Source organism: Procambarus clarkii, chromosome 6 (assembly GCF_040958095.1).
Source record: "Procambarus clarkii isolate CNS0578487 chromosome 6, FALCON_Pclarkii_2.0, whole genome shotgun sequence".
Taxonomy (NCBI): domain Eukaryota; kingdom Metazoa; phylum Arthropoda; class Malacostraca; order Decapoda; family Cambaridae; genus Procambarus; species Procambarus clarkii.
Genome location: NC_091155.1, coordinates 37,878,317 through 37,898,472, shown reverse-complemented (window position 1 = coordinate 37,898,472; position 20,156 = coordinate 37,878,317). Strand labels below are relative to the sequence as shown.

Sequence of the window (20,156 nt, the reverse complement as noted above, 5' to 3'; positions counted from 1 at the left end):
ATGGAGAAGAAGTAGACCATTTGAACAATTTAAGTGAGGTGGTGGTGGTGGAGGCCAAAACTGTCAGTACTGTAATTTCATAGCGTTATATTACAAAGAGTGCCGGGAAGACGGGACACCTCGAGCGTAGCTCTCATCCTATAACTACACTTAGGTAATTACACACACACACACACAATCACTCCTTTTTAATATTGTACAGTTATTCTGGTATCATTTTTAGTAATTTTATAAAGGCTGGTGTAGGTTAATAGCAGTTGCAGATGTTTGTTTATTTTTTCACTTAAAAAATACAAGAATGTTTACAACTGCTCTCCAGATGTGTTAAACAAATAAGATTTTTGTGTATGTTGGAATATATTAAATATTTATTTTATCAACTGATGAATTACTGTTGGAATTCATTAAAATAATTCTTCAAAATTAGTTTTTATATTTGTCTAATGAATTACCAATTGAGATTGAATTACCACTCTCACTTACCAATTGAGGTAGAGGTTGTTTTGTAGTAGTATTTTGCTCATGAAAATTATGGTATAATTTGAATAAGACGCAGGAGCACCTCCAGAGTGAGTAAGAAGAGGAGGAAGCATAGTACTACAGGCAGACGAGGAGTCACAATGAAGTGGCTGAAATATGTTGACCAATCACAATCGACTTGAGAATGGTCCAGGACGGACCGAAACGTCGTCGTCGCTTCACCTTCTAGTGTGTGGTCTGGTCAACATAGTACCATGGCACTGCTGCAGGAGAGCTATTCTTGTAAGGTGACAATATTTACTGTACTAAACACATCACATTAACATATCAAAAGAACAAATTGACAGGAGCCTTGATGAGGGTTTGAACCTATGCGCAGTGTGTTCCCAGACGCGCTCTAGTCAACTGTACCACGACGTGGTCATAAGCACATTAACCTATACTGGTTGCCTATACTGTACTGATTTGTGTTGCTGCTGCAAAATCAGTGCTCCTGCTCTCACTTTAGTATTTAATATATTGTAGACACTATGGCACAATTATATGGCTGAAACGTAGACACCCAACACACAAATCTGAAAATAAAGGCAGTGACGACATTACACTCAATCCCGGACCATTATCAAGTGTGATAATATCTCAGGATGAACCAAAATGTCGTCACTTTCTTTTTATTTATATGTGGGTTGGGTGTCTTCAGTATATTATTATCGAATGTTTCTTGACCAAGAAACTTCAAAGACAACTTACAGGCATTCAAATGAAACCATTTAGTAATTAACTGTAGGGAAGGAGTTAATTAGTGAATTAACTTGTCCTCCCTCAGGGCGCACCTCTGGTAATAGTGAGGAAGGGTTTGAAGTTATATTACATGAATACTTACATCTTCATGTAAGTTGTAGTAGTTGGCTATATATGTAAGCTAGTATGGCTATATATGTAAGCTAGTATGGCTATATATGTAAGCTAGTGTGGCTATATATGTAGGCTAGTATGGCTATATATGTAAGCTAGTATGGCTATATATGTAACCTAGTATGGCTATACTATATGTAAGCTAGTGTGGCTATATATGTAGGCTAGTATGGCTATATATGTAAGCTAGTATGGCTATATATGTATGTAAGCTAGTGTGGCTATATATGTAAACTAGTGTGGCTATATATGTAAGTATATATGTAAACACATTCAATGTCAACTTGTGGCGCATTTGGCCAGCTATTCTGACACCTTGTTGAGCACTATTCCAACATGAGATGGAATCACATGAATTTTACTTTGTGACCTTTATCATCTCTCCTTGGTCCTCTGTTCCAAGGCTCGTCTTTCTCACATTATCCACACTGGTCTAAAATCTCGCCAGCCTGCGGTCTCACTTCATGCCCATGCTGTTCGGTCCTATGCCGCTCTCTCGGCTGTGTTTCAGAACATGTCCTGAAACACAGCTGAGCAGTTATTTGGGCAGTGGGTGGGTTTTTGACAATTGGATATGTTCCGATGGTCTTGTGTCTTGATTAGGTGCCTGGATCCCAGCGTTCTTATGGTGCTGTTTGTCATGTCTCTTTGTCCTGCCTCCTGCAGTGCTCCCTTTTCCCTGGTATGTTCCCATTTGTTGTCCTCTATGGGTAGTTAGCTTCAGGGAGCCACAAGGAGCTTTCCCCCAGAAAGCCAACGTTGAATGTAATGAAATGCCAATTTCTGGATGAGCCCCGGTGGCTCCCAGACACCCCTCCCTCCAGGTTGTCAGGGTGTTTCGTTACATCTGTGGTGTAGCTGGCTGGCCGTGAGATACCTCCCTTTACCCCATAACGAGTAAGGGAGGTGGGGAGAATGTGCCTGCGATAGTTTGGAGAGATTTCGGTCATTTATTTACATAGTTGGGGGGAGTTCTTTTGACAGTTTTTGTGGCTCTGGTGTATTTCAGCCAGCAGTGTCAGCTATTTTATCTTGCTGACTTTCTATTTGCTTTTCCCGGTGGTAGCATAAGTAAATAAATAAGTGCCACAGTCCCCTGTACCTCTGTGAGGGGACCAAGTTCTGGTACTGGTCTCTGATAGGCTTGTAGAACAACACAGCTGATGCGACTTAGTAGTTGGCAAACTATCGGTAATAGTCTCTTCAGGGAGGGAGGGAGTTGTGAGGAGAAAGCGCCAAGCCATGTCGACTATATAGTCGACATGGCTATTCAATTTACCTAACAAACTAAGCCAGAGGACCCAAAACAGAAAACGGGACAGTACAACACTTTCGCGAGCCGCTTCCATTTTCTAGTACAACGATTTTTGGCTTCAGGGGGTGTCAGTGTCCAATTTATTATCCAGTTTCATTACATTAGATCAACCTGCCCTCTTACAAAGAACGTCACATTTTGCTCGTATGCGTTACCCAAGGCCAAAAATCGTTGTACTAGAAAATGGAAGCGGCTCTCCAAAGTGTCGTACTGTCCCGTTTTCATTTTTGGGTCTTCTGGCGTAGTTTGTTAGGTTAGAAGAAGACACTTTAATTATAATTAATTTAATTAAATTGTTGACGTTTTGAAACCTTAAGAGGACGGGCTTATTAAACGCTCTTTTTGTATGTCAAGATTTAGGAGGCCTCAGGTCGAGTACTGGAACCAATTAGGAATGGTGCCTAACCACTTTGACCATTGGGAATCAAACACCGACTGCAAGTATCAGTGAGCAAGATATTAAGGGAAAAATCGTGTTTCTATTGCATATTTTGACGCTACAGCCGGAATATTAAATCGTTGCTCTACTGACCAGTTCAAATAGTGTAGCAATTACTTCTACCTTTCAGTCATTCTCTGCAGCAATGTCTGCTAAAACACAGAATTTAGCACAAACTGATCTCTTCAAGCAAAGTTGCACGGTAGAGTCTGTACTGTATTTCACCTCTTTCCTACAGGATAATATATTACTAGGTATGAGAGTTACAGTATGCTACCTTGAGACCTTGAAATGGTTTCGGGACTTAGTGACCCCGCGGCCCGGTCATCAACCAGGTGCTTAGTGTAAGTCTGAATTACAGTTCAGGCCATTATCTGAAGACAACTTAGTATAGGATGGAATGAATACACACAATATATTTGTAATTACTTGGGTCTATTAGACAGCCTACAGGTCTGGAGTATATAAATATTCACATCTGTAAGTAATTGTTGCAGTTACCGAGGCATTGCAATTGTACAAACAAGCACATAAATAGTTTAAAATCAGTGTGTTAGTTGCAAAAGAAAACCGCCAAAATAAAAATTAAAAGTCATGATTAGTAGGGATCTAAAATCAAGGTGATAAAATTAGGTAAGAAATAGGACCAAATGCTGTACCAGGAGTCATATTCACAAGAGCTAATAATTGAAGCTTAAATGCTGTTATTGAGTTCTATTTTAACCTTTTATTATACAGCCTTGTGCAGGCGAGGAGTCACAATAACGTGGCTAAAGTAAGTTGACCAGACCACACACTAGAAGGTGAAGGGACGATGACATTTCGGTCCATCCTGGACCATTTTCAATCGACTTAAGAATGGTCCAGGACGGACCGAAACGTCGTCGTCCCTTCACCTTCTAGTGTGTGGTCTGGTCAATTATCCAGCCTTGATTATGCAGTTGTTTTGGGAAGAGAAATACAATGTACTGTATGTAAAATAATTTTGAGAATTTACAGAGAAGGATGACTGAAGTTAATCCTGGGCATTAGGAAAACTCAATTTGCACTCTTTAGAGTGTGTCAAAGAAAGTCCACGAAGGAAGTGTGCAAATGAATGAAAGGTTTTAACAAGGTATCATAATTTGATAACTCTAGATTCAGAAAAGAAATAGGCAAACATGGCTTTGGAAATAGGGCATTGGATCTGCAGAACAAATAAATAACTTTGGAAACAGGGCTGTAGATCTGCAGAACAAATAAATAAGCAACATCATAGCACAAATTCACTGTAAAGTTTCAAGCATAAGTTGGAGCGATTAGATGCAAATATGATTTGCCGTGCATGGGCCAATAGACCTGTAGATTCCTCTAGTCTCAAGTTCATTTAGACATCATCCACACCCTTTACACTGAGGCTGAATAATGGAAAATTTAAGCATTGCACTCCACAACAGAGCAGCAAAAAAAAAAACAAAAAAAAAAACACATTTTACTGTTTACCTTGAAATCAGTTCCATTATTTTTTTCCTCAGATATAGCAGACCATGACAGGTTTTATTTCAACAATTAATAAAATGTTGCGTATGACCTTTAAAATGAGCATTATTCATTCTTTAAAATTATGCTTTAAGACTGTACAGATATACAGTAGACTCCCAGTTTGTGCAAATGTGCACTCCTTGTAACCCTGAATCAAATCACTTAGTACTTAGTTAACCCCTGCACTGCGCACCTGTTTTTTGCAAAAATTTCATGGTGCAGTTGTTGCAGACATATTTTGGTTGTTTTTATAAATGTTCAGCTAATGTTAATGTCAAAATGTTTCCAAACTCAATCATTTTCATTTCAAATGACAAAGAGCGATGAAAACATTTAAAACCTTAAAATATGGCATAATTAGAAAAAAAATCCCACAACCCTCAGAGCGCCTTAAGGTGCTTTGCGCAGTAGTTAAGGATCTTGTGTAAAAATCATGATGCATTCCAAGACTACGAAATTTATTAAAAAATAATGTTTGTACTCTCAAGTTCTAAGGTGTACTTGATATTAAAAAGCACAGAAACACCTGAGGAGCATTATTTCAGTTAAATTAGTGATTTAACTGAATCAAATAAAGTCTTATTCAGAGAAGTCAAAGAAAGTCAATCACGTCAGTCAGTAAGATGTGATTGCTTTTACTTAATGGTAGTGGATTGTAATATCAAGGTCGTGCTAAAACATTTGGGTCATGTTGACAATCCCAGAAATTTTTCATAATTTCTACAACCTGCCTCATTGTCAATACAAGCATATTGACAAGAGGCACAACTTCAATTCAGCTTCCCATTGTTGGGGACAATAAGCCTGTTAGGCTTATCAAGATTCCTTTAAGTCAGTGTTTGACCTTTCCCAGGATTCAACCCACCGCAGTTAAGTGAACAGAGCGTCACTACACAGAAATTGGTAGTGATCCTTAAGTAGTGACTCGGGTGTGCCAACCAGGAGTCAGATTCACAAAGCAGTTACAAAAGCATTTACGAACCTGGGGCCAGATTCATGAAGCAGTTACGCAAGCACTTACGAACGTGTAGTACATCTTTCCTCAATCTTTGACGGCTTTGGTTACATTTATTAAACAGTTTACAAGCATGAGAACTTCCCAATCAACTGATGTTATTGTTATAAACAGCCTCCTGGTGCTTCCGAGCTCATTAAGTGTTTAATAATTGAACCGCCAAACATTGAGAAAAGATGTACAAGTTCGTAAGTGCTTGAGTAACTGCTTCGTGAATCTGACCCCCGTACATTATCATCACACCATACCTCATCAGGTTCTACATTGACAGCTTCACACATTTTCATGGATTTGATTGATTTTACCATATTCAAATTTGTTTTAATAAATTTTGTGGGAACAATTAAATTAATTTTCAAGGAGACATGGTTGTATATTGACCAGATCACACACTAGAAGGTGAAGGGACGACGACGTTTCGGGCTGTCCTGGACCATTCTCGACTTGAGACAATTGACTTGAGAATGGTCCAGGACGGACCGAAACATCGTCGTCCCTTCACCTTCTAGTGTGTGGTCTGGTCAACATAATTTAGCCATGTTATTGTGACTCATCGCCTGCACATGGTTGTATATTCACTCAGACTAACACACACCACTTCCAGTGAGAAAGTGGTAATACATTAGGCACTGACTTGCAAGTAGAATCAAAATAAGCAATCTTTATTCTCACTGACATACAGTAGTTTCAAAACTAAATTCACATTGGTTGCTGCAAGTGCAGCTTAATATCCACAAACAAACATGTGTTTGGGCTCAAGCTTTGTTAAATTCAGTATTTATACACTTGAACTTGTTTAATGAAAAACTTAAAAAATATCCAGAACTTGCATTAAAGTATAAAAAGGAAGAGTTAGCCATGCTACATATAAATAGATACGGCTCTTTATTTTAGCTCTTTACCCCCACATTATGTAGGCATTTATATATCTGCCACATCCAATAGCATAAATCTCACATGTGTCATCATTCTAATTGAGTTGAGTTTGCAGTTATTATTAAATATAATTATAGTTATAACTATATTGTTAGTTGCTGTAACATACAGTTATCATTGTTTTAGTTACCACTAAAGTTACAGAAACAAAAATAAAGAAATCTATACCTTTCAGTATTAAGTACATTTGATAATTGCTTTTAAACAAATTCATTTATATATATTATATCTCAAAGTATTAACTCTTACTCCAAAAAAGATAATAAATACACACCTTCACACGCTAGACGGTGAAGAGACGACGACGTTTCGGTCCGTCCTGGACCATTCTCAAGTCGATCGACTTGAGAATGGTCCAGGTCGCACAGAAACGTGGTCGTCCCTTCACCTTCTAGTGTGTGGTCTGGTCAACATACTTTAGCCACGTTATTGTGACTCGTTGCCTGCACACCTTCACACCTTTGGTCTAGCCGAAATACTGTACACAAGTTTTGCCTTCATGAAAAAATGGGAACACTTGCCTTGTATTCACTGCAATCAGATCCTTGGTATTATTTATAACAACATTCTATTTATTATTATTATTCTGAAATACCACAATACAGGACTGGGAGTCTACCGTATTTAATACCTTGAGCAGAGTTCTGTAAATGCAAATTGTAAATCTACACAAGACACCTCTAGATATATTATCTCTATTAAACTGTACAATAACAATAGCAAACATACAAAAGGTATCACCGAGAGCTACACGCATAGCATCAATGCTGAAACTGATGTAAACAAAACAATTGCTAACACATACGATTTTGTTTACTGGAAGGACTCGCAAAACCATGTGCTGTACATTATTTGTACAAAGCCAAAAATAATATACATTTTCATAGCCCCCAGAATGCAAGAAAATATCAAATCAAATAATTACTAAATTTAAATACATTACTGTTTGTGTGAAAAATAAATACAAAATGGCTTCTAATTTCTCCTTTCATGTGTACTTGTCAGTTTTCTCTCCTTATCTTGTTAGTGTTTCTCTTCATTTATTTTTGTCTCCCTTATCATTAGCTTCCGCTTCGAGTAAAGCAGACGTGATGCCGACCTTTTGCAGCTCCTCGATTAGTTCCCCATTCTGATGCATCTGTAGCAGTATGTCACAGCCACCAATGAATTCTCCGTTTACGAATACTTGTGGTATTGTGGGCCACTCAGAGTATTCTTTGATCCCTGGAAATGATTACAAAATTACAGCATATCAATTTTGCTTTACTGTATATCCATTTAGCCTAATGTGTTTAAGCTAGGGTACTATAGTACTCTCATGTGAACATACACAATGTCAGTCACTTCTGTGTTATATCTACTTTGACACAGTAATGACTTACCATATCACATTTTTTTGTTTATATATATATATATATATATATATATATATATATATATATATATATATATATATATATATATATATATATATATATATATATATATATTATTAAATATGACCGAAAAAGTAAGATTAATAATTCTAACACGAATTTTCTCAATCTTTCGTACATTACGCTTCACTGTTGGAGGTAAATAAAAAATCACTTCTCCAAAATTCATTTTTATTTCTAGTCTGACGCGACACGGGCGCGTTTCGTAAAACTTATTACATTTTCAAAGACTTCACAAATACACAACTGATTAGAACTTACGTATTCTCTGATTTTATATCTACATTTGAGTGAGGTGGGAAGGGTGATGTGGCATTAACACAAGACAGAACAAGGGGGGATATTAATAGGGTATTAAAAGTATCAACACAAGACAGAACAGAAACAATGGGTATTGAATAGAAGTGTTTGTAGAAAGCCTATTGGTCCATATTTCTTGATGTTTCTATATTGGAGCGGAGTCTTGAGGTGGGTAGAATATAGTTGTGCAATAATTGGCTGTTGATTGAACAACACAGAAATCATCGATAGATACAGCGATAGCAGGCGGCTTGACGTTTGCGAGGCACTACACATCAAGAAGTCAACAACCAGCAATCAACAGCCAATTATTGCACAACTATATTCTACCCACCTCAAGACTCCGCTCCAATATAGAAACATCAAGAAATATGGACCAATAGGCTTTCTACAAACACTTCTATTCAATACCCATTGTTTCTGTTCTGTCTTGTGTTGATACTTTTAATACCCTATTAATATCCCCCCTTGTTCTGTCTTGTGTTAATGCCACATCACCCTTCCCACCTCACTCAAATGTAGATATAAAATCAGAGAATACGTAAGTTCTAATCAGTTGTGTATTTGTGAAGTCTTTGAAAATGTAATAAGTTTTACGAAACGCGCCCGTGTCGCGTCAGACTAGAAATAAAAATGAATTTTGGAGAAGTGATTTTTTATTTACCTCCAACAGTGAAGCGTAATGTACGAAAGATTGAGAAAATTCGTGTTAGAATTATTAATCTTACTTTTTCGGTCATATTTAATAATATATGTCTACAGGAAAGACTGCTACCAAAATATACTAATATATATATATAACTGAAAACTCACACCCCAGAAGTGACTCGAACCCATACTCCCAGAAGCAACGCAACTGGTATGTACAAGACGCCTTAATCCACTTGACCATCACGACCGGACATAATGAGGTGATAGCCGAGGCTATATGAACCACCCCACCGCCGGCACTCGGATAGTTATCTTGGGCATAGCATTTTACCAAATCACCTCATTCTTTGGGGCACACGTGAGGAACACAAATGCGAACAAGCCTGAATGGTCCCCAGGACATATGCAACTGAAAACTCACACCCCAGAAGTGACTCGAACCCATACTCCCAGAAGCAACGCAACTGGTATGTACAAGACGCCTTAATCCACTTGACCATCACGACCGGACATAAAGAGGTGATAGCCGAGGCTATATGAACCACCCCACCGCCGGCACTCGGATAGTTATCTTGGGCATAGCATTTTACCAAATCACCTCATTCTTTGGGGCACACGTGAGGAACACAAATGCGAACAAGCCTGAATGGTCCCCAGGACATATGCAACTGAAAACTCACACCCCAGAAGTGACTCGAACCCATACTCCCAGAAGCAACGCAACTGGTATGTACAAGACGCCTTAATCCACTTGACCATCACGACCGGACATAATGAGGTGATAGCCGAGGCTATATGAACCACCCCACCGCCGGCACTCGGATAGTTATCTTGGGCATAGCATTTTACCAAATCACCTCATTCTTTGGGGCACACGTGAGGAACACAAATGCGAACAAGCCTGAATGGTCCCCAGGACATATGCAACTGAAAACTCACACCCCAGAAGTGACTCGAACCCATACTCCCAGAAGCAACGCAACTGGTATGTACAAGACGCCTTAATCCACTTGACCATCACGACCGGACATAATGAGGTGATAGCCGAGGCTATATGAACCACCCCACCGCCGGCACTCGGATAGTTATCTTGGGCATAGCATTTTACCAAATCACCTCATTCTTTGGGGCACACGTGAGGAACACAAATGCGAACAAGCCTGAATGGTCCCCAGGACATATGCAACTGAAAACTCACACCCCAGAAGTGACTCGAACCCATACTCCCAGAAGCAACGCAACTGGTATGTACAAGACGCCTTAATCCACTTGACCATCACGACCGGACATAATGAGGTGATAGCCGAGGCTATATGAACCACCCCACCGCCGGCACTCGGATAGTTATCTTGGGCATAGCATTTTACCAAATCACCTCATTCTTTGGGGCACACGTGAGGAACACAAATGCGAACAAGCCTGAATGGTCCCCAGGACATATGCAACTGAAAACTCACACCCCAGAAGTGACTCGAACCCATACTCCCAGAAGCAACGCAACTGGTATGTACAAGACGCCTTAATCCACTTGACCATCACGACCGGACATAATGAGGTGATAGCCGAGGCTATATGAACCACCCCACCGCCGGCACTCGGATAGTTATCTTGGGCATAGCATTTTACCAAATCACCTCATTCTTTGGGGCACACGTGAGGAACACAAATGCGAACAAGCCTGAATGGTCCCCAGGACATATGCAACTGAAAACTCACACCCCAGAAGTGACTCGAACCCATACTCCCAGAAGCAACGCAACTGGTATGTACAAGACGCCTTAATCCACTTGACCATCACGACCGGACATAATGAGGTGATAGCCGAGGCTATATGAACTACCCCACCGCCGGCACTCGGATAGTTATCTTGGGCATAGCATTTTACCAAATCACCTCATTCTTTGGGGCACACGTGAGGAACACAAATGCGAACAAGCCTGAATGGTCCCCAGGACATATGCAACTGAAAACTCACACCCCAGAAGTGACTCGAACCCATACTCCCAGAAGCAACGCAACTGGTATGTACAAGACGCCTTAATCCACTTGACCATCACGACCGGACATAATGAGGTGATAGCCGAGGCTATATGAACGAGAATGAGGTGATTTGGTAAAATGCTATGCCCAAGATAACTATCCGAGTGCCGGCGGTGGGGTGGTTCATATAGCCTCGGCTATCACCTCATTATGTCCGGTCGTGATGGTCAAGTGGATTAAGGCGTCTTGTACATACCAGTTGCGTTGCTTCTGGGAGTATGGGTTCGAGTCACTTCTGGGGTGTGAGTTTTCAGTTGCATATGTCCTGGGGACCATTCAGGCTTGTTCGCATTTGTGTTCCTCACGTGTGCCCCAAAGAATGAGGTGATTTGGTAAAATGCTATGCCCAAGATAACTATCCGAGTGCCGGCGGTGGGGTGGTTCATATAGCCTCGGCTATCACCTCATTATGTCCGGTCGTGATGGTCAAGTGGATTAAGGCGTCTTGTACATACCAGTTGCGTTGCTTCTGGGAGTATGGGTTCGAGTCACTTCTGGGGTGTGAGTTTTCAGTTGCATATGTCCTGGGGACCATTCAGGCTTGTTCGCATTTGTGTTCCTCACGTGTGCCCCAAAGAATGAGGTGATTTGGTAAAATGCTATGCCCAAGATAACTATCCGAGTGCCGGCGGTGGGGTGGTTCATATAGCCTCGGCTATCACCTCATTATGTCCGGTCGTGATGGTAAAGTGGATTAAGGCGTCTTGTACATACCAGTTGCGTTGCTTCTGGGAGTATGGGTTCGAGTCACTTCTGGGGTGTGAGTTTTCAGTTGCATATGTCCTGGGGACCATTCAGGCTTGTTCGCATTTGTGTTCCTCACGTGTGCCCCAAAGAATGAGGTGATTTGGTAAAATGCTATGCCCAAGATAACTATCCGAGTGCCGGCGGTGGGGTGGTTCATATAGCCTCGGCTATCACCTCATTATGTCCGGTCGTGATGGTCAAGTGGATTAAGGCGTCTTGTACATACCAGTTGCGTTGCTTCTGGGAGTATGGGTTCGAGTCACTTCTGGGGTGTGAGTTTTCAGTTGCATATGTCCTGGGGACCATTCAGGCTTGTTCGCATTTGTGTTCCTCACGTGTGCCCCAAAGAATGAGGTGATTTGGTAAAATGCTATGCCCAAGATAACTATCCGAGTGCCGGCGGTGGGGTGGTTCATATAGCCTCGGCTATCACCTCATTATGTCCGGTCGTGATGGTCAAGTGGATTAAGGCGTCTTGTACATACCAGTTGCGTTGCTTCTGGGAGTATGGGTTCGAGTCACTTCTGGGGTGTGAGTTTTCAGTTGCATATGTCCTGGGGACCATTCAGGCTTGTTCGCATTTGTGTTCCTCACGTGTGCCCCAAAGAATGAGGTGATTTGGTAAAATGCTATGCCCAAGATAACTATCCGAGTGCCGGCGGTGGGGTGGTTCATATAGCCTCGGCTATCACCTCATTATGTCCGGTCGTGATGGTCAAGTGGATTAAGGCGTCTTGTACATACCAGTTGCGTTGCTTCTGGGAGTATGGGTTCGAGTCACTTCTGGGGTGTGAGTTTTCAGTTGCATATGTCCTGGGGACCATTCAGGCTTGTTCGCATATTATATTTATATATATATATTATATATATATTATATATATATATATATATATATATATATATATATATATATATATATATATATATATATATATATATATATATATATATATACATACACACACATATATACACATATATACAAGAGTTCTTACATTCTTTTAAAGACACTAGCATGCATAGCGTGTTGGGCAGGTCCTTAATCCTAATTTTTCCCTTGAATACAAGCCACCAAATCGTACCCCATTACAGGTACCCACATTGACTGCTGGGTGAACAGAGGCTACCATTAAGGATTGGTGCCCAGTCAATCCTCCCCTGTCAGGATACGAACCCAGGCCAATGCACTAGCGATGAGCCGGGCGAGTGCTTTACCACTGTGCCACGGGGACTTCATTCTTTTCATTCATTCACACATTCTATTGCACTCAGTTCATTCATGAATCATATGCTTCAACAAATGTTACAGATTTTAGTTGCTAGTTGGAAATCAAAGCTGTATACCCTTTAGAACTGCCATGAGGTTGAAATGTCAATCCAGTATAACACTCCTAAGATATAGTACATATAATGTTACATGCATCACATGTAATATTAATCATTACAAAACTCAATACTATTATGTATTCTGTATCCCTAATACAAATTGGAATACAGTATATGAGCAACAAGAATTAATTTTTTTGAAAAATGGGGAACTTGGTAACAGCAAAGACCAAAGTACAGTACTTAAAATACAGTAACTAATGTGGTTATCTTGAGATGATTTCGGGGCTTTTTAGTGTCCCCGTGGCCCGGTCCTCGACCAGGCCTCCACCCCCAGGAAGCAGCCCGTGACAGCTGACTAACACCCGGGTACCTATTTTACTGCTAGGTAACAGGGGCATAGGGTGAAAGAAACTCTGCCCATTGTTTCTCGCCGGCGTCTGGGATTGAACCCAGGACCACAAGATCACAAGTCCAGCGTGCTGTCCGCTCGGCCGACCGGTTGTGAGGTGTTGTTTAATTACAGTACAGTACTGTTGGGTTTTGGCCCCAATATCATGATACAGAAATACAGTAGTAAAGACCTGGCAAAACCTCTGCAAACTCTTTCACTTTTGTCAATTTAGTCTTTACCTTAGGCAGGTAGTACTGTCATAGATAACCTGCTGCTTACTGCTAGACTGGCTGCATGGGTAACAGCTTCTCCCCTGTATCAACCTACCCTGATGACCAGACCACACACTAGAAGGTGAAGGGACGATGACGTTTCGGTCCATCCTGGACCATTCTCAAGTCAATGGACTTGAGAATGGTCCAGGACGGACCGAAAGGTCGTCGTCTCTTCAGCTTCTAGTGTGAGGTCTGGTCATCATACTTTAGCCACGTTATTGTCACTCATCACCTGCAACCTACCCTGGCTTTGCTCCCTGGAAAGGCCACTCCAGACTGACAACCAGAGCCCAACTCATAGTCTCCTGAGACTGCTGCCACATTTGGCATCAAATGTGGATGCCTACTACAAGACAGGTAGTTATAATTTGGAGCAAAACAATAAACAGTCATGAAAGTATCAAGACTAATTAAAAATTTGAATTACTTATTAAGCATTTGATGCAATTTGTATTAGAAAATAATTTTTAAAACATGAAGAATTTTAAAAAAATATAAAATCTTGGAGAAAGTATAATGATACAGGTATACAAGGTTCAAGGTCAACGAGCCACAGTGTAGGACTGAGAACAGATGCTTTTTCACCCATAGGGTTATAAACCCATGGAACCGCTTACCTGCCAAAGCCGTAAATGCCAAAACTCTGTTAAATTTTAAAATCCAACGGGAAAAGACCATCAGGGCAAATGAGGGGATCGTTGACAAACTGCTGGCTTCCTGTCCTCATCGAGCCCACTAGTGTTAGTGGCCCTCAGGTAAATATAGTGATTGCCATAGTAAGGAAAGTAAGGTTCCATCTGCAGATGAGGAGTCACAATAACGTGGCTGGAATATGTTGACCAAACCACACTCTAGAAAATATATATAAAGTCGGTTGTGATAGGGTTCCATCATCATTTTACACATCAACAATAATTCATTTCATCAGGGCACAAGCAACCCGTGTATGTACGTACACTAGGCTGATATCGAGGTTGCCCCCAAAGGTTGAACTACTGACCCTCCCCATGATGCAAATCCACGATAGTTGACTAACCCCCAAGCACTTATTTTCAGCAAGGTGAGGTGTTTGCCTTTGATCACCCAGCAGTAGTTGGGTACCCGGTTGTTAACCAATTGGTAGGTCATGTTCCAGGAAAACTAGTGGGTAACGCTCACCATAAACTATAGGAAGTGAAGGCTCTTAGCCTGCTAACAGGAGTCAGAAGTTACTTGTTCCTGTACTCACCTTTGTAAAAATAAAACACTGTCTTACTTGGGATTCATACCAGCATTCCTGATTGTGAGTTGAAAATGAACCCAACTGTACATATCTTCATTTAGCAAGGTCTTGGTAGCACAGTCGGGTTTGTTCACGACTCACAATTGAGAATTCCGGGTTCAAATCATGGGTGAGACAGAAATAGCTGGGCATATTTCCAATCACCTATCACATAAAAGTGTGATGAGTTACTGTTTTATATAAATGTGGAATGAACACATTACAAAAATAAGCCCAAAACAAGCATACTTTAGTTGGAAAAGATTTAAATAAGATGGTATTACAGTACCTGTACTGTACTTAAATTTGACTTGACCCACCTTGCCGAACAGTTTCATCAGTCAAGACATTGTGAGCATCATAGTCGACACCGTGCATCCGTAAAATCTGTACCACAGCATTGCTAAAGCCACATCTTGGCATGTCTGGAGTTCCCTGCAAATAAATTCAATTACAGGAAACAATAATTCTCAGGCTTGCAAAGAAAATATAATACATACCGGTACGTCTTACGTTATAAGTTGAAATTAGTGCTTCTCCAAGTACACTCAATAAAATAATATGCTACCTTTATTAATATATATTTGCCACATGCAGTTAATATATATAAAATAAGTGAGAATCGTTTATGATTTTTTTTTCAGCCAAATAAAATTTAACTTTTAATTATACAATTTGAACAGATATTAAACTCAGAACTATCAACTGGCTACCCGAATCTCACTGGTTTATATATGCAATAATCTACTGACAAAATGATTATGCGCACATACGCTGCTTCATTATCCAGTTGGAAACTTTTTTGTGGCCTATTCTATATCAAAATAGAGTAATGTGTTTACATGCTGATAAATGAATATCTAGTATACAATTTACAGTTAAAAGTTCTTATTACTTCAGTCTATTCTAAATCCATAAAAGCTTGCTACTCTTGGTCAAGTTTATCAAAATTCATTGCCTTGCGTGCATGTCTTTCTATAAGGTCATTTCTTCAAGACCCTTGAAGTGATCAGATTCAGTATTACCAGGGGTCTAGCAGTAAAAAATTCTTTCACTTCCTCATGACCTCAAATTTTCAGTTCATTATTCTTGTTAGAGGTGTACCACCATAAAAACAATGAGTTTCACCTGCTTTTACTTTGCAATACGGAGCTACATGAGAAATTTTGTTGGAAACATGCCAAAACATCTTATTCTACCTGGGAATTGAACCTAAAACATAAAATCCTTAACTGTAGCCTCTGTCCACCCAGCAGTGAATGGGTACCTGGTTGTTAAACGATTTGGCGGGTCATATTCCGGGGAAACGTTAGGATTAAGGACCTGCCCAAAACGCTATGCATGCTAGTGGTTTTAGAAGAATGTAAGAACTCTTGTATATATAAATAAATCAATAAAATTTCCCTCCTTTTAAAAACACTTGCCACTTCCAACTTCTGATTTCACTTGTCGGGGGGCAGGAAGCTTACACATGCTTACCGAGGTTCCCTACAAGAACCTATGCGTTAATCTCGCATAAGATGCGCAACCCCACAACAGTTTCTTAACTACCAGGTACCTATTTAATGCTAGGTGAACATAGGCATCAGAAGTAAGGAAACATGCCGAAACATCCTTGTCCCACAAGGAAATCAAACCTCGGACGTTTGACTGTGACGGCTCCTCGATCCCGCCTTGGCCTTCTAAGTCTGTGTAGGTGTGGGATCTTGATCATAAGCAAGCTATGGTGAAAATATTATAATGCGTCTTAAGAATATTCTGTACATCTTGGAGAATGAACCACTTCACAGGGTTATGCAGATATAGTGTAATGCTTTTTTCAGATTTTATTAAATATTAACATTTACTGAAGATTCTACTATTTTGATACAAAATAAACACAATTTCATTGGGCTGCCTCATGGGTCCTGTTTAATGAGGCTATGCATGAGGTTACTCAGTACCTCATGTTATTCATGAGGTAACTCAGTACCTCATGTTACCCATGAGGTAAGTCAGTACCTCATGTTATTCATGAGGTAACTCAGTACCTCATGTTACCCCATGAGGTTACTCAGTACCTTATGTTACCCCATGAGGGTAGCTCAGTACCTCATGTTACCCATGAGGGTAGCTCAGTACCTCATGTTACCCATGTGGGTAGCTCAGTACCTCATGTTACCCATGTGAGTAGCTCAGTACCTCATGTTACCCATGAGGGTAGCTCAGTACCTCATGTTACCCATGAGGGTAGCTCAGTACCTCATGTTACCCATGAGGGTAGCTCAGTACCTCATGTTACCCATGAGGTAAGTCAGTACCTCATGTTACCCATGAGGTAAGTCAGTACCTCATGTTACCCATGAGGGTAGCTCAGTACCTCATGTTACCCATGTGGGTAGCTCAGTACCTCATGTTACCCATGAGGTAAATCAGTACCTCATGTTACCCATGAGGGTAGCTCAGTACCTCATGTTACCCATGAGGGTAGCTCAGTACCTCATGTTACCCATGAGGGTAGCTCAGTACCTCATGTTACCCATGTGGGTAGCTCAGTACCTCATGTTACCCATGAGGGTAGCTCAGTACCTCATGTTACCCATGAGGGTAGCTCAGTATCTCATGTTACCCATGAGGGTAGCTCAGTACCTCATGTTACCCATGAGGGTAGCTCAGTACCTCATGTTACCCATGTGGGTAGCTCAGTACCTCATGTTACCCATGAGGGTAGCTCAGTACCTCATGTTACCCATGAGGGTAGCTCAGTACCTCATGTTACCCATGAGGGTAGCTCAGTACCTCATGTTACCCATGAGGTAAGTCAGTACCTCATCTTACCCATGAGGTAAGTCAGTACCTCATGTTACCCATGAGGTAAGTCAGTACCTCATCTTACCCATGAGGTAAGTCAGTACCTCATCTTACCCATGAGGTAAGTCAGTGCCTCATCTTACCCATGAGGTAACTCAGTACCTCATCTTACCCATGAGGTAACTCAGTACCTCATCTTACCCATGAGATAACTCAGTACCTCATCTTACCCATGAGGTAACTCAGTACCTCATCTTACCCATGAGGTAACTCAGTACCTCATCTTACCCATGAGATAACTCAGTACCTCATCTTACCCATGAGGTAACTCAGTACCTCATCTTACCCATGAGGTAACTCAGTACCTCATCTTACCCATGAGATAACTCAGTACCTCATCTTACCCATGAGGTAACTCAGTACCTCATCTTACCCATGAGGTAACTCAGTACCTCATCTTACCCATGAGATAACTCAGTACCTCATCTTACCCATGAGGTAACTCAGTACCTCATCTTACCCATTAGGTAACTCAGTACCTCATGTTACTCATGTGGGTAGCTCAGTACCTCAAGCTACCCATGAGGCAACTCAGTACCTCATGTTACCCATGAGGCAACTAACTCAGTCATTTGCCTCACTTTGTATACTACAGCACCCCAATGGCTGTATTAAAAATTAATTGCAATCCTAAGATTAGGTAAGGTTTGGGGAGCCGGCGGCTGAGCGGACAGAACACTGTGCGTGTGAGGCCTGGTCGAGGACCGGGCCGTGGGGACACTAAAGCCCCGAAATCATCTCAAGATAACCTCAAGAAGGTTTATCATTAAGCTGATTCTTCAATTACTCATGACGAAGTGTTGATACAGTATAGTCCACTTTCCACTGATGGAATGTTCCTTACAATGCCAGCCACCAAGTTTGATATATTACTGGAAATAGAACTACATAATCCAGTAAATCTAAAACTAATGTAATATTGTGCATACATAATGAAGTAAGGACGAAGAGGTAGAACGGCCTATTGACATAGCTCGAGTGCAGGGGGGAGTTGTGTAAAATCCTGGTTTGTGTCTCGGAGAGGCTGCAGGATCCAGGTAAGTTCAGTAGAATTTCTGGTTGCAATTCTTATACCATGTCGTAGCTCATTCGATTAAGGCAGCATCTGGGATGCTCTCGGACGCAGGTTCGAGTCCTTGTCACGGCCCTTGTCGATTTGTTCATTTGTGCATACATCTTGTAATAATGTTGGAATAAATAGTACCGGGAGTTGCTCTGTCTGAGCGGTAGTTGTAGTCTCTGGCTTTTAAATATTTTAAATTTTATTCATTTACTTACATATACAAGAGTTTTTACATTCTTGTTCAGCCACTTGTGCGAATAACATTTCGGGCAAGTCCTTAATCCTGATTTGTCCCCAGAATACGACCCGGCAAATTGTTTAACAACCAAGTACCCATTTTACTGTTGGGTGAACAGAGGCTACAGCTAAGAATTGGTGCCCAGTCAATCCTCCCCGGCCAGGATACGAACCCAGACCAAAGCGCTTGCGAAACACCAGGCGAGTGTCTTACCACTGCACCACAGGGACTACAAATACACCCAAAAATAGGCCAGTAATCATAGAAACTGCATTACAAACCTTCATAAATACGACCACTTTGCTGTTTGTGACTAACTTGTCAAAGAATTCTTTATTGCCAGCTTGAGCACTACAACTTCTTGAGACAAGAGTGACGGCTGGACGGAAACTTCTCACCAGACGGCCAGCAAACATCTTGATCTTGGCGGAATATACCTCCTCTTTCCTCTATTGTGCAAGTTTACTGGAGTTTCAGTCTCAGATGTGAGGGATTTAGGCCCAGGGAGAGGAGATATAGGCCTAGAGTAAGGAGAAATAGGCCTAGGAGAGGCTGAGACACCCGAGTGCTGAACTATGGCTGCGTCGTCTGCCTCGCCGCGTCCGATTCCTCTGCATCACAAACACTCATATATACCCACCATATATATCATACCAGCATTTTTAGTACACTCCTGCAATACCAATTTTATGTATTTACCACATACTTATGCATATATAGATGTAAGACGTATTCCGGTGCGTGCAATATTCGTATATATGATGTAATGGAGTGGATGTGTGCAGGGATCGGGACGCGGAGCAGCTGATCAGTGACAACAATCAAGAAGGTCTCGAGTGGCGGTAAATATTCTCCAGAAGGAGACTTCCCTCCTAAGACGCTCCTCGTCGCTATTATGTGCCCGTGTGGCCTCCTCCGCCCTCACAGCCACGGGCAGCACCTCTAGCGTCACTG

The 20,156-nt window shown here is 41.1% G+C and overlaps 1 protein-coding gene across 1 annotated transcript; it reads right to left on the bottom strand.

The window, feature by feature from the left end:
- Window positions 1–3,563: 3,563 nt before the first annotated feature.
- On the bottom strand, window positions 3,564–19,823 carry Grx5 (Glutaredoxin 5). Its single transcript, XM_045736258.2, has 3 exons — window positions 19,484–19,823; window positions 15,372–15,486; window positions 3,564–7,845 (listed from the first exon to the last, which is right to left on the bottom strand). The coding sequence occupies exons 1-3, from the start codon at window positions 19,616–19,618 to the stop codon at window positions 7,658–7,660; spliced, it is 438 nt and encodes a 145-aa protein (XP_045592214.1). The 5' UTR covers window positions 19,619–19,823; the 3' UTR covers window positions 3,564–7,657.
- Window positions 19,824–20,156: the final 333 nt, after the last annotated feature.

What these genes read in the sequence shown, in the direction of transcription:
- Grx5 (XM_045736258.2), bottom strand. Translation starts at nt 19,618, where the DNA reads ATGTTTGCTGGCCGTCTGGTGAGAAGTTTCCGTCCAGCCGTCACTCTT. An exon ending in AAGTGGTCGTATTTATGAAG is followed by an intron (nt 15,487 to 19,483) that starts GTTTGTAATGCA and finishes ATTTATTTGCAG; the next exon opens with GGAACTCCAGACATGCCAAG. An exon ending in TGATGAAACTGTTCGGCAAG is followed by an intron (nt 7,846 to 15,371) that starts GTGGGTCAAGTC and finishes AATCATTTCCAG; the next exon opens with GGATCAAAGAATACTCTGAG.